The 23398-nt window shown below is 43.1% G+C and overlaps 2 protein-coding genes across 2 annotated transcripts in view; both read left to right on the top strand.

Moving 5' to 3' along the window:
• LOC135514648 (interleukin-1 receptor accessory protein-like) overlaps positions 1-16285 on the top strand; it is a 45422-nt gene extending 29137 nt beyond the window's left edge. The window contains 8 exon segments of the mRNA XM_064938118.1: positions 653-821; positions 1033-1104; positions 8114-8240; positions 8422-8570; positions 14650-14793; positions 15012-15155; positions 15642-16014; positions 16016-16285. Coding sequence (XP_064794190.1) covers positions 653-821; positions 1033-1104; positions 8114-8240; positions 8422-8570; positions 14650-14793; positions 15012-15155; positions 15642-16014; positions 16016-16151 — 1314 coding nt within the window. The 3' untranslated portion in view covers positions 16152-16285.
• A 4736-nt stretch (positions 16286-21021) lies between these two features.
• Positions 21022-22465, top strand: LOC135514652 (interleukin-1 receptor accessory protein-like 1). The gene has a single exon (XM_064938124.1). It carries the CDS (start codon positions 21260-21262, stop codon positions 22037-22039), a length of 780 nt encoding a protein of 259 aa, XP_064794196.1. The 5' UTR covers positions 21022-21259; the 3' UTR covers positions 22040-22465.
• Positions 22466-23398: the final 933 nt, after the last annotated feature.

Genomic DNA, 23398 nt, shown 5'->3' with positions numbered 1-23398 from the left:
GGTAAAACATTTGAATTTGCTGAACATATCTTATGTTTTGGCCATCACAGTTGTATTAAATCCGTGTAGAATGCGGTTTCAACCAATCATCATCCACATGTTGCATAAACAATTTCATTGTCTTTGTTTTATGTTGATTGTCAATTTGTACCCAGTGTAGAAACACACGATGGAATGTTCTGTAGAGTAATCAACTATAAAAAAGTTGACAATAAAATTACTGTAAAAGTGGAACTCAACACGTTACAATACGCCAGGATGCCAGTCTATCGCAGGGACTTACTCCCAACCCATCTCCTTAATGCTGAGTCCCAAGCAGGGCGGAAACTCTAACCACAAGGGCAAGGAGTTGGTCTCACAAATATAACCTCTAACAAAGCATGGCAGGACATACACTAGATGCCCAAAAGGTCAATGGACCTCTTTGGTTCCTCTCTTCTACTAAAGATTATCTACTACAGTGGAGGCGGCTGAGAGGAGGACGGCTCATAATAATGGCCAGAACAGAGCACATGGAATGGCAGAAACATATGGAAACCATGTGTTTGATACCATTTCACTAACTCCACTCTAGCCACTACCACGAGCCCGTCATCCCCAATTAAGGTGACACCAACCTCCTGTGATCTACTGTGCTCTACCCCTTGAGCAGGGGTGCAATGTGTTCGGGATCTTCAACATCGATCGTGTGTTAAAAGGAGACAAGCTGGTCATCCATGTAATGTTGGAGCGACACCAAGGACTGTACCACTGTGTCGTCACTTATGAGACCAAAGGAAGAGTCATCAAATTCACCAGAGTGGTCAATGTAACCGCAGTGTGTAAGGCCTTTTTCACAACTATCTGAAAGTGTTGTAACTATGAACGTTGCACTGTACATCCTTTTGTTAATGTTTGAGACCATGAAAGCAATTCAGTGATATGTTTTTGAATATTTCCTATAGTTAAGGTTTTATGGATAAATATCTGATATTGCAATATGATAATGTCAAACTTTCAATAAGCGTAATTTCTGCTTTGTGTTTCTCTCAGCTCCCAGTGGTTTACCCAAACAGCCAAATATACTCAACCCTGCCAAGGAGCAATTATATCCTGTCAAACAAGGTAGGTAGAGATGGACTATGAGATACATCAGCATATCAATATATTGATCAAGATATACACAGTGTACAAAACATTAGGAACACTGCTCTTTCCATGACATAGACTGAGCAGGTGAATCCAGGTGAAGGCTATGATCCCTTATTGATGTCACTTCAATCAGTCTAGATGAAGGGGAGGAGACAGGTTAAAGAAAGATGTTTAATCATTGAGACAATTGGATTGTGTATGTATGCCATTCAGAGGGTGAATGAGCAAGACAAAAGTTTTAAGTGCCTTTGAATGCGTTATGGTACTAGGTGCCAGGCGCACCGGTTTGTGTCAAGAACTGCAATACTGCTGTGTTTTTCACTCTCAACAGTTTCCCGTGTGTATCAATAATGGTCCAACACCCAAAGGACATCCAGCCAACTTGACACACGAAGAGATAAAAGGAGAATTGACAGCAGTACAATGACAAAGCATGTGTGATAGAAATGGTGTACAAGCTAATGATGTGGAAATACTGAAAAGCATATATATACATATATATACAGTTGAAGTCAGAAGTTTTCATACACTTAGGTTGGTGTCATTTAAAACAAATTTTTCAACCACTCCACAAATATCTTGTTAAACTATAGTTTTGACAAGTCGGTTAGGACATGTACTTTGTGCATGACACAAGTAAATTTTCCAACAATTGTTGACAGATAATTTCACTTCTAATTCACTGTATCACAATTCCAGTGGGTCAGAAGTTTACATTCACTTAGTTGACTGTGCCTTTAAACAAATTGGAAAATTCCAGAAAATTATGTCATGGCTTTAGACGCTTCTGATAGGCAAATTGACATAACCTGTGGATGTATTTCAAGGCCTACCTTCAAACTCAGTGCCTCTTTGCTTGACATCATGAGAAAATCAAAAGAAATCAGCCAAGACCTCTGAAAAAAAATTGTAGACTTCCACAAGTCTGTTTCATCCTTGGAAGCAATTTCCAAACGCCTGAAAGTACCACGTTCATCTGTACAAACAATAGTACGCAATTATAAACACCAAGAGACCACGCAGCCATCATACCTCTCAGGAAGGAGACGCATGCTGTCTCCTAGAGATTAACTTACTTTGGTGCGAAAAGTGCAAATCAATCCCAGAACAACAACAAAGGACCTTGTGAAGATGCTGGAGGATACAGGTACAAAAGTATCTATATCCACAGTAAAATTAGTCCTATATCGACATAACCTGAAAGGCCGCTCAGCAAGGAAGAAGCCACTGCTCCAAAACCGCCATATAAAAGCCAGACTACGGTTTGCAACTGCACATGGGGACAAAGATCATACTTTTTGGAGAAATGTCCTCTGGTCTGATGAAACAAAAATAGAACTGTTTGGCCATAATGACCATCGTTATGTTTGGAGGATAAAGGGGGAAGCTTGCAAGCCGAAGAACACCATCCCAACCATGAAGCACAGGGGTGGCAGCATCATGCTGTGGGGGTGCTATTCTGCACAAGGGACTGGTGCACTTCACAAAATAGATGGCATCATGAGGCAGGAAAATTCTGTGGATATATTGAAGCAACATCTCAAGACATCAGTCAGGAAGTTAAAGCTTGGTCGCAAATGGGTCTTCCAAATGGACAATGACCCCAAGCATACTTCCAAAGTTGTGGCAAAATGGCTTAAGGACAAGAATGTCAAGGTATTGGAGTGGCCATCACAAAGCCCTGACCTCAATCCTATAGAAAATGTGTGGGCAGAACTGAAAAAGCATGTGCGAGCAAGGAGGCCTACACACCTGACTCAATTACACCAGCTCTGTCAGGAGGAATGGGCCAAACTTCACCCAAGTTATTGTGGGAAGCTTATAGAAGGCTACCTGAAACGTTTGACCCAAGTTAAACCAGTTAAATACCAAATACTAATTAAGTGTATGTAAACTTCTAACCCACTGGGAATGTGATGAAAGAAAGAAATGCTGAAATAATTCATTCTCTCTAAAATTATTCTGACATTTCACATTCTTAAAATAAAGTGGTGACCTAAGACAGGGAATTTTTACTAGGATTAAATGTCAGAAATTGTGAAAAACTGAGTTTAAATGTATTTGGCTAAGGTGTATGTAAACTTCTGACTTCAACCTTATATATATATATATATAGAATGGGGCAAAAAAAGTATTTAGTCAGCCAACAATTGTGCAAGTTCTCCCACTTAAAAAGATGAGAGAGGCCTGTAATTTTCATCATAGATACACTTCAACTACGACAGACAAAATGAGAATTTATTTTTCCTGAAAATCACATTGTAGGATTTGTAATAAATTTATTAGCAAATTATGGTGGAAAATAAGTATTTGGTCACCTACAAACAAGCAAGATTTCTGGCTCTCACAGACCTGTAACTTCTTCTTTAAGAGGCTCCTCTGTCCTCCACTTGTTACCTATAATGGCACCTGTTTGAACTTGTTATCAGTATAAAAGACACCTGTCCACAACCTCAAACAGTCACACTCCAAACTTCACTATGGCCAAGACCAAAGAGCTGTTAAAGGACACCAGAAAAAAAATGTAGACTTGCACCAGGCTGGGAAGACTGAATCTGCAATAGGTAAGCAGCTTGGTTTGAAGAAATCAATTGTGGGAGCAATTATTAGGAAATGGAAGACATACAAGACCACTGATAATGTCCCTCGATCTGGGGCTCCACGCAGGATCTCACCCCGTGGGGTCAAAATGATCACAAGAAAATCCCAGAACCACACGGGGGGACCTAGTGAATGACCTGCAGAGAGCTGGGAACAAAGTAACAAAGCCTACCATCAGTAACACACTACACCACCAGGGACTCAAATCCTGCAGTGCCAGACTTGTCCCCCTGCTTAAGCCAGTACATGTCCAGGCCTGTCTGAAGTTTGCTAGATAGCATTTGGATGATCCAGAAGAAGATTGGGAGAATGTCATATGGTCAGATGAAACCAAAATAGAACTTTTTGCTAAAAACTCAACTCGTTGTGTTTGGAGGACAAAGAATGCTGAGTTGCATCCAAAGAACACCATATCGACTGTGAAGAATGGAGGTGGAAACATCATTCTTTGGGGCTGTTTTTCTGCAAAGGGACCAGGACGACTGATCTGTGTAAAGGAAAGAATGAATGGGGCCATGTATTGTGAGATTTTGAGTGAAAACCTCCTTCCATCAGCTAGGGCATTGAAGATGAAACGTGGCTGGGTCTTTCAGCATGACAATGATCCCAAACACACCGCCCTGGCAACGAAGGAGTGGCTTCGCAAAAAGCATTTCAAGGTCCTGGAGTGGCTTAGCCAGTCTCCAGATCTCAACCCATAAAAAATCTTTGGAGGGAGTTGAAAGTCTGTGTTGCCCAGCAACAGCCCCAAAACATCACTGCTCTAGAGGAGATCTGCATGGAGGAATGGGCCAAAATACCAGCAACAGTGTGTGAAAACCTTGTGAAGACTTACAGAAAACCTTTGACCTCTGTTATATACCCTTTGTTGGCAATGACAAAGTATTGAGATAAACTTTTGTTATTGACCAAATACTTATTTTCCACCATAATTTGCAAATAAATTCATTAAAAATCCTACAATGTGATTTTCCGGATTTTTTTTCTCATTTTGTCTGTCATAGTTGAAGTGTACCTATGATGAAAATTACAGGCCTATCTCATCTTTTTAAGTAGGAGAACTTGCACAATTGGTGGCTGACTAAATATATATATATATTCGGGTGGCAGCGTAGCCTAGTGGTTAGAGCGTTGGACTAGTAACCGGTAGGTTGCAAGTTCAAACCCCGAGCTGACAAGGTACAAATCTGTCGTTCTGTCCCTGAACAGGCAGTTAACCCACTGTTCCTAGGCCGTCACTGAAAATAATAATTTGTTCTTAACTGACTTGCCTAGTTAAATAAAGTTAAAAAACAAACACAATATATACACTGCTCAAAAAAAGGGAACACTAAAATAACACATCCTAGATCTGAATGAATGAAATATTCTTACTAAATACTTTTTTCTTTACATAGTTGAATGTGCTGACAAAAATTATCAATGGAAATCAAATTTATCAACCCATGGAGGTCTGGATTTGGAGTCACACTGAAAATTAAAGTGGAAAACCACACTACTGTAATGTCCTTAAAACAAGTCAAAATGAGGCTCAGTAATGTGTGTAGCCTCCACATGCCTGTATGATCTCCCTACAACGCCTGGACATTCTCCTGATGAGGTGGCGGATGGTCTCCTGAGGGATCTCCTCCCAGACTTGGACTAAAGCATCCGCCAACTCCTGGACAGTCTGTAGTGCAACGTGGCGTTGGTGGATGGAGCGAGACATGATGTCCCAGATGTGCTCAATTGGATTCAGGTCTGGGGAACGGGCGGGCCAGTCCATAGCATTAATGCCTTCCTCTTGAAGGAACTGCTGACACACTCCAGCCACATGAGGTCTAGCATTGTCTTGCATTAGGAGGAACCCAGGGCCAACCGCACCAGCATATGGTCTCACAAGGGGTCTGAGGATCTCATCTCGGTACCTAATGGCAGTCAGACTACCTCTGGCGAGCACATGGGGGGCTGTGCGGCCCCCCAAAGAAATGCCACCCCACACCATGACTGACCCACCACCAAACCGGTAATGCTGGAGGATGTTGCAGGCAGCAGAACGTTCTCCATGGCGTCTCCAGACTCTGTCACATCTGTCAAGAGCACAGGGCGCCAGTGGCGAATTTGCCAATCTTGGTGTTCTCTGGCAAATGCCAAACGGCCTGCACGGTGTTGGGCTGTAAAGCCAACCTCCACCTGTGGACGTCGGGCCCTCATATCACCCTCATGGAGTCTGTTTCTGACCGTTTGAGCAGACACATGCACATTTGTGGCCTGCTGGAGGTTATTTTTGCAGGGCTCTGGCAGTGCTCCTCCTGCTCCTCCTTGCACAAAGGAGGAGGTAGCGGTCCTGCTGCTGGGTTGTTGCCCTCCTACAGCCTCCTCCACATCTCCTGATGTACTGGCCTGTCTCCTGGTAGCGCATCCATGCTCTGGACACTACACTGACAGACACAGCAAACCTTCTTGCCACAGCTCGCATTGATGTGCCATCCTGGATGAGCTGCACTACCTGAGCCACTTGTGTGGGTTGTAGACTCCGTCTCATGCTACCACTAGAGTGAAAGCACCGCAAGCATTCAAAAGTGACCAAAACATTATCCAGGAAGCATAGGAACTGAGAAGTGGTCTGTGGTCACTACCTGCAGAACCACTCCTTTATTGGGGGTGTCTTGCTAATTGCCTATAATTTCCACCTGTTGTCTATTCCATTTGCACAACAGCATGTGAAATATATTGTCAATCCGTGTTGCTTCCTAAGTGGACAGTTTGATTTGACAGACGTGTGATTGACTTGGAGTTACATTGTGTTGTTTAAGTGTTCCCTTTATTTTTTTGAGCAGTGTATATATACACATTTACAAATGTGCTTTTCTTTCAAAAACAAGGACATTTCTAAGTGACTCCAAACTTTTGAACGGTAGCGTGCGTGCGTGCGTGCGTGTGTGTGTGTGTGTGTGTGTGTGTGTGTGTGTGTGTGTGTGTGTGTGTGTGTGTGTGTGTGTGTGTGTGTGAGTGTATGTGTGTGTGTGTGTGAGTGTATGTGTGTGTGTGTGTGTGTGTGAGTGTATGTACACACACACACACACACACACACACACACACACACACACACACACACACACACACACACACACACACACACACACACGACAGACTGACCAGGTGAATCCAGGTGCCAGGTGCACCGGTTTGCGTCAAGAACTGTAATGCTGTGCAGTTTTTCACGCTCAACAGTCCAAAGGACATCCAGCCCACTTGACACAACTGTAGGAAGCATTGGAGTCAACATGGGCCAGCATCCCTGTGGAACGCTTTCAACACCTTGTAGAGTCAATGCCCTGACAAATTTGGGCTGTTCTGAGGGCAAAAGGTGTTCCTAATGATTTGTACACTCAGTGCATATTACGATAAATCAAGTTAAACTTATTCAACTCAGATTCAATCCTTTCCCCATAACAAGTCATACAATTCAGTTGAAGATCAGACCATCACTTCCCACTTTTTGCTGTTGTGATCATCGAATTAGAATTAATACTAAGCAAATGGTTGTGACAGAGTTTTCTCAATATATAGAAAAAATAATCATACTCAACATTGACAGAGTTTTGGCTATTCCTTTTTAATTTTATTCAAATGTTTAATGTGACAACGTTGTAGTCATGGCTGTAGCTGTGATATTGTCACGGTGACAATATCCAACATTTTAATAACTGACTTGAGATCAGTTTTAGAACTTAGTGGTTACTGTAACTAAGTTTTATAAACTTATCTTATGTGTTGGCTGTCACAAACTTGAAAGTTGAGATGGGCAATGATCATCGAGTGCGTTTGGGGAGATGCAGCATATGTGATAACAGAAAGCCGCATACTTTGATTTGTTTTCTAACAGAAAGGCTCGACTTAACAACTCAACATGCAATGTAAACGTTTGACAAAATATTACACTGCATTGTGTGAAAATTGTCAGATGTGAGGAAAGAATATCTGTATTTCAAATGTTAGAATAATATCACCACATAGAATACAGTACATTTCCAACCTATTGACCAATTGTAGGTGCATGGTATTGTGACTTCTGGGCCTCATTTAACATATTTCCCAGTGTGTTTTGTTGTAGGTTATATTTGTTGCACCAGTTAGTGTAGAGTGTTGTACCAGTTTAGCTGTTTTTTGGTTGTGCCAATAATAATATTTCCCATCATAGGGTGCAGACCAAAGTGACAGTTCCACATTAATTTGATTCCTGGCAATCGGGTACAATCAATATCATTTCACAGAATGTTACTTGCATTTTTTTGTGAGTTGATGAGATTGGGTGATATTGTCATGGTGACACAGTAGCACTGTAGACATTGTTCCCATGGTAATGCAGCAGTATTGATCGCCGTGGTGACTGTTGCAGGGTCAGAGGTGAATCTCACATGCAGGGTGTCATTGCCCTACCTGGAAGGACCCAGGGAGACCTGGTGGACCATCGATGGGAAGACTGTAGATCAGCTAGCTGATCCCCGCATCTCATTCACTTCTAGGTAAGTCTCATCCTCTTCTGTCTTTTCTTGTCTCTTCTGTTACTTTATCTTTTCATCTCTATTCTTTTATACTGTTATTTTTGTTGGTTTCTATCCTCTCCTCTCATTCTTCTGTTACGTCTGTCCAATTTTTTCCTTCCCTTCATCTCCTCTCTCCTCCCCACATCTCTCTATCCTACAGGGTGGTGTTTGATTATTTTGGGGACTGGACAGTTGAGAATGTGCTCCGCATCCAGGACTTCAGCTCAGAGGACCTGACCAGAGAATACAACTGCTCCGGACGCAACGGCCAAGATGTAGCCACCCGCAGGGCAGTGCTAGAAGAGGAGGGTGAGGAATGATTTAAAACACGACAGAGCATAGCATGACACAATATGACATTTGTTGATAATTTGTGTGGAAATGTGCTGAATTTGTATTAGTCACTATGGGAAAGTGGTGTGTAGCTAATGCTCTGTGGTTGATCTTGTGGACTGTTGTGTGATCTGTGAGGACATTTTCTGTTAAACCTTACTAATGCTTTTGTACTAAAATATACATCTTTAAGCCTAGGCTTTGGGCTTAAGTTAGTTTCTTTAACAAACTCATATAGATAGAAAAGTGTGTGCGCTCGCCTTAACCTCTCTGGGATATGTGGGACGCTAGAATCCCTGGCCAAAACCCAGGGAAAATGCAGAGCGCCAAATTCAAAAAAATTACTATAAAAATCAAACTTTCATTAAATCACACATGCAAATTAAAGCTACACTTGTTGTGAATCCAGCCAGCATGTCAGATTTCAAAAAGGCTTTTCGGCAAAAGCAAACTATGCTATTATCTGAGGATAGCACCTCCGTAAACAAAGAGAGAGAAGCATATTTCAACCCTGCAGGCGCGAGACAAAACGCAGAAATAAAAATATAATTCATGTCTTACCTTTGACAAGCTTCTTTTGTTGGCACTCCAATATGTCCCATAAACATCACAAATGGTCCTTTTGTTCGATTAATTCCGTCGATATATATCCAAAATGTCCATTTATTTGGCACGTTTGATCCAGAAAAACACCGGTTCCAACTTGCGCAACGTGACTACAAAATATCTCAAAAGTTACCTGTAAACTTTGCCAAAACATTTCAAACTACTTTTGTAATACAACTTTAGGTATTTTTTAACAGAAATAATCGATAAAATTGAAGACGTGATGATCTGTGTTCAATACAGGAGGAAAACAAACTGTAGCTAGCTTTCTGGTCATGCGCCTCTATCTAACAGTACATTTCAAGTTACCCTCGTTCAATATGGCCGTACTTCATCATTACACAAAGGAAAAATCTCAAACAATTTCTAAAGACTGGTGACATCCAGGAAGCAGTAGGAACTGCACGAAGGTCCCTTAGAAATCTGGATTCCCAATGATTCGGAATGGTTTGTCAAATCAAATTAAATCTAATTTTATTTGTCACAGATGTTAATGCGAGTGTAGCGAAATGCTTGTGCTTCTAGTTCCAACAATGCAGTAATAACCAACAAGTTATCTAACTAACAATTCCAAAACTACTGTCTTATACACACAAGTGTAAGGGGATAAAGAATATGTACATAAAGATATATGAATGAGTGATGGTACAGAGCAGCATAGGCAAGATACAGTAGATGATATCGAGTACAGTATATACATATGAGATGAGTATGTAAACAAAGTGGCATAGTTAAAGTGGCTAGTGATACATGTATTACATAAAGATGCAGTAGGTGATATAGAGTACAGTATATACGTATACATATGAGATGAATAATGTAGGGTATGTAAACATTAGTGATAGTGGCTAGTGATATATTTGACATCATTTCCCATCAATTCCCATTCATAAAGTGGTTGGAGTTGAGTCAGTGTGTTGGCAGCAGCCACTCAATGTTAGTGGTTGCTGTTTAACAGTCTGATGGCCTTGAGATAGAAGCTGTTTTTCAGTCTCTCGGTCCAAGCTTTGATGCACCTGTACTGACCTCGCCTTCTGGATGGTAGCGGGGTGAACAGGCAGTGGCTCGGGTGGTTGTTGTCCTTGATGATCTTTATGGCCTTCCTGTAACATTGGGTGGTGTAGGTGTCCTGGAGGGCAGGTAGTTTGCCCCCGGTGATGCGTTGTGCAGATCTCACTACCCTCTGGAGAGCCTTACGGTTGTAGGTGGAGCAGTTGCCGTACCAGGCGGTAATACAGCCCGCTAGGATGCTCTCGATTGTGCATCTTTAGAAGTTTGTGAGTGCTTTTGGTGACAAGCCGAATTTCTTCAGCCTCCTGAGGTTGAAGAGGCACTGCTGCGCCTTCTTCACGATGCTGTCTGTGTGGGTGGACCAATTCAGTTTGTCTGTGATGTGTATGCCGAGGAACTTAAAACTAAATGCCAAGCTGTAGTCGATGAACAACATTCTCACATAGGTATTCCTCTTGTCCAGATGGGTTAGGGCAGTGTGCAGTGTGGTTGAGATTGCATCGTCTGTGGACCTATTTGGGCGGTAAGCAAATTGGAGTGGGTCTAGGGTGTCAGGTAGGGTGGAGGTGATATGGTCCTTGACTAGTCTCTCAAAGCACTTCATGATGACGGAAGTGAGTGCTACGGGGCGGTAGTCGTTTAGCTCAGTTACCTTAGCTTTCTTGGGAACAGGAACAATGGTGGCCCTCTTGAAGCATGTGGGAACAGCAGACTGGAATAGGGATTGATTGAATATGTCCGTAAACACACCAGCCAGCTGGTCTGCGCATGCTCTGAGGGCGCGGCTGGGGATGCCATCTGGGCCTGCAGCCTTGCAAGGGTTAACACATTTAAATGTTTTACTCACCTCGGCTGCAGTGAAGGAGAGTCCGCATGTTTTCCTTGCAGGCCTTGTCAATGGCACTGTATTGTCCTCAAAGCGGGCAAAAAAGTTATTTAGTCTGCCTGGGAGCAAGACATCCTGGTCCGTGACTGGGCTGGTTTTCTTTTTGTAATCCGTGATTGACTGTAGACCCTGCCACATACCTCTTGTGTCTGAGCCGTTGAATTGAGATTCTACTTTGTCTCTATACTTACGCTTAGCTTGTTTGATTGCCTTGCGGAGGGAATAGCTGCACTGTTTGTATTCGGTCATGTTTCCAGTCACCTTGCCCTGATTAAAAGCAGTGGTTCGCGCTTTCAGTGTCACGCGAATGCTGCTATCAATCCACGGTTTCTGGTTTGGGAATGTTTTAATCGTTGCTATGGGAACGACATCTTCAACGCACGTTCTAATGAACTCGCACACTGAATCAGCGTATTCGTCAATGTTGTTGTCTGACGCAATACGATACATATCCCAGTCCATGTGTTGGAAGCAGTCTTGGAGTGTGGAATCAGATTGGTCGGACCAGCGTTGGACAGACCTCAGCATTGGAGCGTCTTGCTTTAGTTTCTGTCTGTTGTCAGGGATCAACAAAATGGAGTCGTGGTCAGCTTTTCCGAAAGGAGGGCGGGCCAGGGCCTTATATGCATCGCGGAAGTTAGAATAACAATGATCCAAGGTTTTGCCAGCCCTGGTGGCGCAATCGATATGCTGATACATTTTAGGGAGTCTTGTTTTCAGATTAGCCTTGTTAAAATCCCCAGCCACAATGAATGCAGCCTCAGGATGTATGGATTCCAGTTTGCAAAGAGTCAAATAAAGTTTGTTCAGAGCCATCGATGTGTCTGCTTGGGGGGGAATATATACGGCTGTGATTATAATCGAAGAGATTTCTCTTGGTAGATAATGGGGTCGACATTTGATTGTGAGGAATTCTAAATCAGGTGAACAGAAGGATTTGAGTTCCTGTATGTTTCTGTGATCACACCACGTCTCGTTAGCCATATGGCATACGCCCCCGCCCCTCTTCTTACCAGAAAGATGTTTGTTTCTGTCGGCGCGATGCGTGGAGAAACCAGCTGGCTGCACCGACTCCGATAGCATCTCTCCAGTGAGCCATGTTTCCGTGAAGCAAAGAACGTTACAGTCTCTGATGTGCCCGTTTGTCCTCAGGGTTTCGCCTGCTAAATAAGTTATGTTATACTCACAGACATGATTCAAACAGTGTTAGAAACTTCAGAGTGTTTTCTATCCAAATCTATTAATAATATGCATATCTTATCTTCTGGGGATGAGTAGCAGGCAGTTGACATTTGGCATGCATTTAATCCGGACCTGAAAATACTGCCCCCTGTCACCAAGAAGTTAATAGAGGCCTGTTCTAACTGTTCTGTGTGTGTAGAATGACCCCATGATGTCTGGGCACTCAGCCAATAAACTAACTGTTTCCTCTTAAGTTAACTGGAGACTGAGTTAAGGTTATATCCTGCACAGCAATGATAAAGCTATTGTTCTGTTTGGAGCCTGTTTCTGGACGAAAGTTTCATGTTTTGTGTGTGTGTGACCAGTACGACCATACATCATCTGGGCCGATAGTCAAAGGCACTTGCTTACCCAACTTGGGGGAACCTTTGAGAGGTTTTTAGAGGAATTATGTATGGAGTGACTTCCTGTCATTCTGGCCCCTATTGTTCTCACTCAGTTGCGACAGACTGAGGCAAACTTTTCACCCAGTTGTCTCCCCTCACACTTGCATGGGGTAGTTTGACTATATAAATGCTCCTGTACTTTTTGTACAGGGGGCTCTCACTCCATTTCACCTGCATGGGTGGTGCGACCAGCCTCCTTATTATAATACGTTTTTAATAAAAGTAATACGTTGATTGATTACTGGCTTTGCCTCTCCTCATTATTTGAATTTCCACCACCGATCATTTCCATGATAGAATAAAAAATTGATCTCTGCAGAGGATAAGTAGCAGAGGTTTGGACTGTTTAGTGTACATTCTTTAAAAAAACTATATTCTTATTATTTAGATTTTTTTTTAACAAGTTTGCCTTTTTATTCTGTTTTAACGCTTTTACATTGATACATTCTCTTTTTTCCTTTATTAGTATTATTTTTCTACCATTGTTTTATATCTTGCTTATCTTGTTTTATTTTTACATGCTACATTCTTTAGTGTACGACTATGTTTTATTATTTCAAGCAATAACTTGTGAAGCACATTGGGCTGCAATGACTCCTGTGAAAGGTGCTTAACCCCCTAGCACCGGTGCATCAATCTAAGTTACATAATTTAAAAAATCCCATTAAAATCCAACAGTTAAAGCTACAGATATCTGAAGTTGGTAGTCGGCACCATCTATTTTCCAACTTCTGTTTAGTTGCGTCCCAACCATTTGGGCTACAAATGAATGGGACTGCACTGTGGAAAGCTGAGATTGTGTCATGGGACTCGTCTGTGTAACGGATTTCCTCCTCTTCGTCTGAGGAGGAGTAAGGATCGGACCAAAACGCAGCGTGGTAAGTGTCCATATAGATTTATTCAAAAACACAACTGAACACTGGAACAAAATAATAAACGTGAAATATACAAAACCGAAACAGTACGGTGTCGCCTAAACAAAAGTGAAACCCAGGCTACCTAACTATGATTCTCAATCAGGGACAACAATTGACAGCTGCCTCTGATTGAGAACCATACTAGGTCGAAAAAACAAACAGACTGCCCACCCCAACTCATGCCCTGACCAACTAAAACAAAGACAAAAACAAAGGAACTAAGGTCAGAACGTGACAGTCTGAAGGTAACCCGTACCTGTAATATGGAATTATGAAGGTAGTTTTGTGTAGATTTTTTAAATTTATTTTTTAAAATAAAGACAAACAAGCTAAATAATCCATAGTATGACCATCTTAAAACAATTCCATATGTCAGCATAGCACCCCCCCTTTCCCCCAACCTCTTAGGCTCTAAAGAATGAAAAAACAAAGTACAGTATATTATCATTATCAATAGTATTTCCAGTGAGTGTAGGTCACACCAATTCTGTAGGCTAGAAGAGTTGGCTACATCACACAGGCCTTTCCTATTTTATTATTTTTTGGGGGGATAAGCAGGCGTAACAGTGAGGGAGAGCAGGATGAGACATACAGGTAGGAGGGTTTGAATTTGATTTAAGGCTACCACAGACTGAGGGCAACATTTTCGTAATGCAAAATAATTGTGCAAAGTGCTAAAATTACAATAAACCTCATTGTAATCAGTGTGATTGCATTTTAAACTTTTTCTTCAACAATGTGCTTTATAAAGAGGAAACTATAGATGTATTGCTCAGTTTACAAAATTCGTGTTAAATCATACTGCAACTTTGGCCTCAATGGGAATCACCTGCCTAAGTATACAGCAAGTTAAATAAAACATTTGGTTTATGCTATTTTTTGCACTTTGCACAATTCTTTTGCACTGCGAAAATGTTGCCTTGAATAGTGGTAAAGTATATGCTGTAGGTGATGGTGTTACCAACTAGGCCAGCCCGAGGCACCCAATTCTCTAATTTAATTTTCAGTATACCTGCCATCCGTGGAGCTGGGCTGTGGCCTGGGCGTGACTCTGTTCTTGATGCTGGTGCTGTTCGTGGTCTACCACATCTTCTGGCTGGAGCTGCTGCTGCTCTATCGCTCCTGGTTTGGAACCGACGAACGCTGTACAGGTGGGACACCTACTGTACAGACAGACCTTACTAAGAATAACCAGCTAGGGCCATTCGTTTTTCCTGACCACTTGACCTGGCCAAGAAAGTGTAGCTCCAACATATTAAACCTGCCCTGGAAAAACTAATGTGGTCAGGAAACTCCTGACCCTAATAATGACATCTCTGAAATACATTTTTTTACTTCTTACTGTGTTTCTGCTTCCTCCATCATTCAGACGACAAGGAGTATGACATCTACATCTCGTACGCGAGGAATAGCGAGGAAGAGCAATTTGTCCTCTTGACACTCCGCAGGGTCCTGGAGAATGAGCTGGGCTATTCCGTCTGCATCTTCGACAGGGACAGCCTTCCTGGAGGGAGTGAGTATGGTCTAGCTTAGACAGAATAGTATGGTCTATCTTCAGGCCCTGATATCAGTATGGAACAGCGGGATGAGGAGTGTATGAGAGAAACGGGAACCGTGTGTAAGAATGAACCAGTGGGTAGAAATGTGTAGGAATTGTGAGGGAGATGATTACAGACCGGAGAGTTTCCTGACTACAACCTGACCAGGAAAAACTCTCTAAAAGCCTACAACCAGGGCCTGGTATTTTCCCTGGTCATGTCACATGGTCAGCAAACCTCCCCTGGCCCTAACAATGACACATGATATTACCATTAGAGGATTCAGAGGATTGGCCTGAATGAAGGCGCTGTGCTGAATCACTGATCTACAAATAATCTTGCATCCCAAATGACTCCTCATTACGTGATCAAGATTAGTGAATCTGCATAGAGCCTTGCTCAGTCTGACCCCCTCGGAAGCGCTGTGTTACTGAGTGAGAATGGTGTGATCCCCTTCCCAGCCATCACTGACGAGACGCTGACCTTTGTGGGCCGCAGTCGCCGCGTCCTGGTGGTGCTCAGCCCAGGATACGGCCTCCAGGGGACCCAGGCCCTACTGGAGCTCAAGGCAGGGCTTGACAGCATGGCGTGGGGTGGACATCTGCGGGTCATTCTGGTCCAGTATAAGCCAATGAGGCGGGGCGGCTGGGTGCGCGAGCTGAGGCGAGCGAGAGTAGCCCTGGTGTTGGTCCGATGGCAAGGGGACAAATCCAGCGATCTGTCCTCTACGTTCTGGAAGCGACTCCGAGTGGAGCTACCTGTCAGAAGGATTAAAGACAAGCTACAGAGCCAAGATAGTAACGCTATACCACTGCAGAATATAGCTATAGACACACAGCGAGCATAATAACATTGTGGAGACGCAACTCACACTTAGAATACAGAATGACATAGCATATAGCATTATATGTGACATACGCACGCCCACACACCATTATTACACTGTCATTTTGTTTCCTTTTTGTGAGTGAGAAACCATTCATCAATGTGTTTTGCATTTTGTTAAATGCTTATTTGAAAGAGTCTCACATTGTCTCATTTTGTATACTTCCATATTATGTAAATGTTTGTTATCCGAATAAATGCATTTTTTTTCATATCTCAATATCCATTTCATCCATGTAATTTAATTTAATCACATTTTCATTAATGTTTGTCATATTATGCATTATCTTTCACATGACTGTGTGTTTGGAGTTGCTGGTTGAAATATATTTCTGGAAGGTAATATCTGATAGCTATGAGTATGTGAATACGTCATTGTTTTTGATAATGGAAAATATACAGGCTGAAATTCAGTCGAACATGCCATAGCAATGTTTAATTAGTGTCTTTAATCAGTGTGATTAATGTGCACAGTTTTGAGGGGAGTCCACTTGTTGGTGATTAGTAAGTTTTCACACTACATTCCTTTAAAGTACATCAAAACTATTCTGTAATTTTATTTGACCGCAGAATATCAAATCAAATTTGATTAGTCACATGCGCCGAACACAACTGGTGTAGACCTTACAGTGGAAATGCTTACTTACAAGCCCTTAACCAACAATGCAGTTTAAAAAATAAGTATAAGAAATAAAAGTAACAAGTAGTTAAAGAGCAGCAGTAAAATAATAATAGTGAGACTATATACAGTGGGTACCGGTACAGAGTCAATGTGCAGGGGCACCAGTTCGTTGAAGTAATTGAGGTAATAAGTATATGTAGGTAGCGTTATAAAAGTGACTATGCATAGAAAATAACAGAGAGTAGCAGTGGTGTAAAAGGAGGGGGGAGGGGCAATGCAAATAGTCTGGGTAGCCATTTGATTAGATGTTCAGGAGTCTTATTGCTTGGGGGTAGAAGTTGTTAGAATCCTCTTGGACCTCGACTTGCCTTGCGGTAGCCGAGAGAACGGTCTATGACAAGGGTGGCTGGAGTCTTTGACAATTTTTAGGGCCTTCCTCTGAAACTGCCTGGTATAGAGGTCCTGTATGACAGGAAGTGATGTACTGGGCCGTACGCAGTATCCTCTGTAGTGCCTTGCAGTTGGAGGCCGAGCCATACTAGGCAGTGATGCAACCAGTCAGGATGCTCTCGATGGTGCAGCTGTAGAACCTTTTGAGGATCTGAGGACCCATGCCAAATCTTTTCAGTCTCCTGAGGGGGAATAGGTTTTGTCACACCCTCTTCACGACTATCTTGGTGTGCTTGGACCATGTCAGTTTGTTGGTGATGTGGACACCAAGGAACTTGAAGCTCTGAACCTACTCCACTACAACCCTGTTGCTGAGGATGGGGGTGTGTTCAGTCCTCCTTTTCCTGTAGTCTACAATCATCTCCTTTGTCTTGATCACGTTGAGGGAGAGGTTGTTGTCCTGGCACCACATGGCCAGGTCTCTGACCTCCTCCCTACAAGCTGTCTCGTCGTTGTCGGTGATCAGGCCTACCAATGTTGTATCATCGCAAAACTTTTATTCTTTCTCATTTACAACTGAGAACTGGCCAAGATAAAGTAAAGCAGTGTGACACAAACAACAACAGGAAGTTACACATGAAATAAACAAACAACAAACGCAGTAAATACAATAGAAAAAGTCTATATACAGTGTGTGCAAATGAGGTAGGATAAGGGAGGTAAGGCAATAAATAGGCCATAGTGGCGAAATAATTACAGTATAGCAATTAAACACTGGAGTGATAGATAGAAATATGTAGAAAATGTTTTAATAGCGCCCCCTAATGCATAACTAGTTTTAAGATGGTGAGGAAAGCACTTTTAAAGAATAACCAGGCATCCTCTGCTGACAGAATGAGGTCATTATCCTTCCAGGATACCCGGGCCAGGTCGATTAGAAAGGCCTGCTGGCTGAAGTGTTTTAGGGAGCATTTTACAGTGATGAGGGGTGGTCGTTTGACCGCAGACCCATTACGGAAGCAGGCAATGAGGCAGAGATCGCTGAGATCCTGGTTGAAGACAGCAGAAGTGAATTTGGAGTGCAGGTTGGTTAGGATGATATCTATGAGGGTGCCTGTGTTTACGGATTTGGGGTTGTTCCTGATATGTTCATTGATAATTTGTGTGAGATTGAGGGCATCAAGCTTAGATTGTAGGATGGCCGAGGTGTTAAGCATGTCCCAGTTTTGGTCACCTAGCAGCATGAGCTCTGAAGATAGATGAGGGTCAATCAATTCACGTATGGTGTCCAGGGCACAGCTGGGGGAAGAAGGTGGTCTATAGCAAGCGGCAACGGTGAGAGACTTGTTTCTGGAAAGGTGCATTTTTAATAGTAGAAGCTCAAATTCTTTGGGCACAGACCTGGATAGTAAGACAGAACACCGCAGGCTGTCTCTGCAGTAGATTGCAACTCCACCACCTTTGGCAGTTCTATCTTCTCGGACAATGTTATAGTTAGGAATGGAAATTTCAGGGTTTTTGTTGGTCTTCCTAAGCCAGGATTCAGACACGGCTAGGACATCCGGGTTGGCAAAGTGTGCGAAGGCAGTGAATAAAACAAACTTAGGGGGGGACTTCTAATGTTAACATGCATGTAAGGCTTTTACAGTTACAGAAGTCAACAAATGAGAGAGCCTGGGGAATGGGAGTGGAACTAGGCACTGCAGGGCCTGGATTAACCTCTACATCACCAGAGGAACAGAGGAGGAGTAGGATAAGAGTACGGCTAAAGGCCATAAGAACTAAAAGGAGCAGGTTTCTGGGCACGGTAGAATAGATTCAAGGCATAATGTAGTTAAGAATAGATTCAAGGCATAAGGTTGGCTCATGTCCCTGGGCAGCTCTCAACTGTGCTTCCCTTTGTAGTCTGTAATGATTTGCAAGCCCTGCCACATCAGACGAGCGTCAGAGACGGTGTAATATGATTCTTAGTTCTGTATTGACACTTTGCCTGTTTGATGGTTCGTCGGAGGGCATAATGGAATTACTTATAAGCTTCCGGGTTAGAGTTCCGCTCCTTGAAAGCGGCAGCTCTAGCCTTTAGCTCAGTGCAGGTGTTGCCTGTAATCCATGGCTTTTGGTTGGGGTATGTACGTATGGTTACTGTGGGGACGACATCATCGATGCATTTATTGATGAAGCCTGATGTGATGTGGTGTACACCTCAATGCCATAGGAAGAATCCCGGAACATATTACAGTCTGATAGCAAAACAGCTTTTGCAAAACAGAATTTGTGCCTGTAGGGGTGCTCTTCAGCCAAAATGTATCCCCTAAATAGACAGAAATAGTAGCAGTGGGGAGGAGAGGAGGAGAGTCAGGAGCCTACCTCTACCTCTCCTCCCCATATCCACAAGCAAAATCATATACAGTGGGGAGAACAAGTATTTGATACACTACCAATTTTGCAGGTTTTCCGAACTTACAAAGCATGTAGAGGTCTGTAATTTTTATCATAGGTACACTTTAACTGTGAGAGACGGAAAAAACAAAAATCCAGAAAATCACATTGTATGATTTTTAAGTAATTCATTTGCATTTTATTGCATGATATAAGTATTTGATACATCAGAAAAGCAGAACTTAATATTTGGTACAGAAACCTTTGTTTGCAATTACAGAGATCCTGTAGTTCTTGACCAGGTTTGCACACACTGCAGCAGGGATTTTGGCCCACTCCTCCATACAAACCTTCTCCAGATCCTTCAGGTTTCGGGGCTGTCGCTGGGCAATACGGACTTTCAGCTCCCTCCAAAGATTTTCTATTGGGTTAAGGTCTGGAGACTGGCGAGGCCACTCCAGGACCTTGAGATGCTTCTTACGGAGCCACTCCTTAGTTACCCTTGCTGTGTGTTTTGGGTCGTTGTCATGCTGGAAGACCCAGCCCATGACCCATCTTCAATGCTCTTACTGAGGGAAGGAAGTTATTGGCCAAGATCTCGCGATACATGGCCCCAACCATTCTCCCCTCAATACGGTGCAGATATCCTGTCCCCTTTGCAGAAAAGCATCCCCAAAGAATGATGTTTCCACCTCCATGCTTCACAGTTGGGATGATGTTCTTGGGCTTGTACTCATCCTTCTTCTTCCTCCAAACACGGCGAGTGGAGTTTAGACCAAAAAGCTCTATTTTTGTCTCATCAGACCACATGACCTTCTCCCATTCCTCCTCTGGATCATCCAGATGGTCATTCGCAAACTTCAGATGGGCCTGGACATGCGCTGGCTTGAGCAGGGGGACCTTGCGTGCTCTGCAGGATTTTAATCCATGACAGCGTAGTGTGTGACTAATGGTTTTCTTTGAGACTGGGTCCCAGCTCTCTTCAGGTCATTGATCAGGTCCTGCCGTGTAGTTCTGGGCTGATACCTCACCTTCCTCATGATCATTGATGCCCCACAAGGTGAGATCTTGCATGGAGCCCCAAACCGAGGGTGATTGACCGTCATCTTGAACTTCTTCCATTTTCTAATAATTGCGCCAACAGTTGTTGCCTTCTCACCAAGCTGCTTGCCTATTGTCCTGTAGCCCATCCCAGCCGTGTGCAGGTCTACAATTTTATCCCTGATGTCCTTACACAGTTCTCTGTTCTTGGCCATTGTGGAGAGGTTGGAGTCTGTTTGATTGAGCGTGTGGACAGGTGTATTTTATACAGGTAATGAGTTCAAACAGGTGCAGTTAATACAGGCAATGAGTGAAGAACAGGAGAGCTTCTTAAAGAAAAGCTAACAGGTCTGTGAGAGCCGGAATTCTTACTGGTTGGTAGGTGATCAAATACTTATGTCATGCAATACAATGCAAATGAATTACTTAAATCATACAATGTGATTTTCTGGATTTTTTTTAGATTCCGTCTCTCACAGTTGAAGTGTACTTATGATAAAAATGTACAGACCTCTACATGCTTTGTAAGTAGGAAAACCTGCAAAATCGGCAGTGTATCAAATACTTGTTCTACCCACTGTATGTTTGTTTCCCTAAAATTAAGTATTTGTGTGATTTAATGAGATAAGACATGTTTACATTTGCGTATTCAATCCAACATAGTGTATCTTTAAATACCGCAATGCGGTTTTATTGAATGTTGCTCATAGTGTCATTGTGCCATCCTGGTAGGTTCCTAAGGTGAGTTTCTCTCCCCTAGATATGTCGGAGGCTGTCCTCAGGTGTATGCAGTCAAGCCGCCGACTCCTGGTGGTCCTGAGCCCCACCTACCTGACAGAGAAGAGTGTCGGCCTGCTGGAGTGTCGCCTGGGCCTCTACAGCCAGCTCACCTGCCATGCCCACATCATCACCGTCCTTTACAGCCCCCTCCCGAGACTACTGGCCTCTTGCACTGAGGCCAAGCAGCTACGCCACAGTACTGCCACCATCACCTGGAGGGGACGCCAGTCGGAGTCGTCCACCTCTCGCTTCTGGAAGCGCCTGCGCCTGGCCCTGCCTGTGAGACCGCTGGCCCTGGGGAGGAGGCTCATCGACAGCACCTCGTCCCACTCCGACCTGGCCACTTCTTTGGGCCAGCAGTGCCAGCCGCAGAATGCCGCCGAGCCACAGAGACAGAGGGATGGCAAGAGTACTGTAGGCAATAGTGTCAGAGGCAGGGGGCGCAAGTGGAGGATACAGAGGATACAGGAGGCACGCAGCAGGGAGATGCAGAAGGCGGGCCACGGTAAGAACTGTGGAGTGTGTGTGAGAGAACCCCACGGCGTCTTGGGTAGGGCGGCTGTGAAGACCCAGCATACACATCAAGCCACAGCAAACAGTAACAGACCTGAGACCCAACCAAGACTTCATCCAAGCAGCACAGAGACCCAACTAGGACTTCATTCAAGCAGCACAAAAGCCCAACCAGGACTTCATCAAATCAGTACAGAGACCGAAACCAGAACTTCATCCAAGCAGCACAAAAACCCAAGCAGGATTTGACCCGAAGAGTACTGAACCTCCAGCAGAACAATCACATCCTTCGCCTAGCCAACCACAGAACTTTGACAACTGTGTGTGTGACCTACAGTAGATAACAATAAAAGCAGAAATATCAGGCATGGCTGTGCACTGTAGAACACTGTCTGAAGACAGGGGCAACTGCAATAAACTTGGCTTACAAATTGCAAAAGGCTAAGGACATATCGGATTAGAATAGCAGAGACAACTTTGTTTCTTAAGTGGAGAAATGTGGAAAGTACATTTTATGGGTATGTAATGACAAACATTTGACATTAAATATAAAACTCCAGTGTTAGTGACTGATTGTCTGTTCTGTATCTCATTTGGTTCTTCACTGACCTATTGAAGACGTCACCCGTTCACCATACACTGGCCTGGGTTGGTTTGTCGACCCATCTGTTTATCTGTGTGTGACTTTGTTGGGGGGAGGGGGTGGGTGATTAGCAACCAGTCAGACAGGCTTCTGGGACAATGAGGACCATAAAAGATTGGAGATTGTTGGAACTGACTGACAGATACTAACTACCTGTCTAACTACCGGTGCTGAGTGTTTCTGGATTATCATAATATACTCTATCTAGTGTCCATTTTCCTTCTTTGGTGGTCCTTTAAGCCCATGACAAATGGTACTCAAATTTGGTTCAGAAATCCATACAACTTTATCAATGCAAGTTTTTTAAGACTGTGTTCTGATGTGCCACTCAACAATTTTCCGTCTCAGTGAATATGCAATTCAATAAAACTCGATAGAATTATTTCTACAGGAAATATAACCTTGTTGCAATGTTATTACAGTGTATTTCCTTATGATATTAATGTGTTGTATTGAATGAGGGTTCTATTATCAAAAGCTGTACCCTTTTTACATATGGATCACAGAGTGAGGCAAGTTCAATGATGACATACTGTACTGCACATTCATAATGCTGAAGTGCAGAAAAAGAGAGTAGAAAACGGGAGGGAGAGAGAGAATATCGTGCTGTTTTCTCAATGGCTGCTTTCAGTGAAGGTGCTAATTTCCTTCCATTGAGGCAAATTACACACACATTGAAGGGAATTGTTTAAGCTTGCACCTGAATAGTGCAGGAGACAGTACCTCTTTAGCCACTACACATATTATTTCAACAGGTCTCGCTGGGAAAAATATTCATTTTTTAAGAAACCTGGAAATTGATTTGATCAACCTTAGATCCAATTAGAGCATGAGCAAGGCAGACATTTACATAATCACTGCTCAGATTGAGTGGGAGTAAATTGGTTTAGAAGTATACAGTCCTGACCAAAAGTTTTGAGAATGACACAAATATACTTTTTCACAGTCTGCTGCCTCAGTTTGTA

Source organism: Oncorhynchus masou, chromosome 26, assembly GCF_036934945.1.
Source record: "Oncorhynchus masou masou isolate Uvic2021 chromosome 26, UVic_Omas_1.1, whole genome shotgun sequence".
NCBI classification, from domain to species: Eukaryota; Metazoa; Chordata; class Actinopteri; order Salmoniformes; family Salmonidae; genus Oncorhynchus; species Oncorhynchus masou.
The sequence above is the reverse complement of the archived record's forward strand: the minus strand, read 5'-3'. Positions and strand labels throughout refer to the sequence as shown.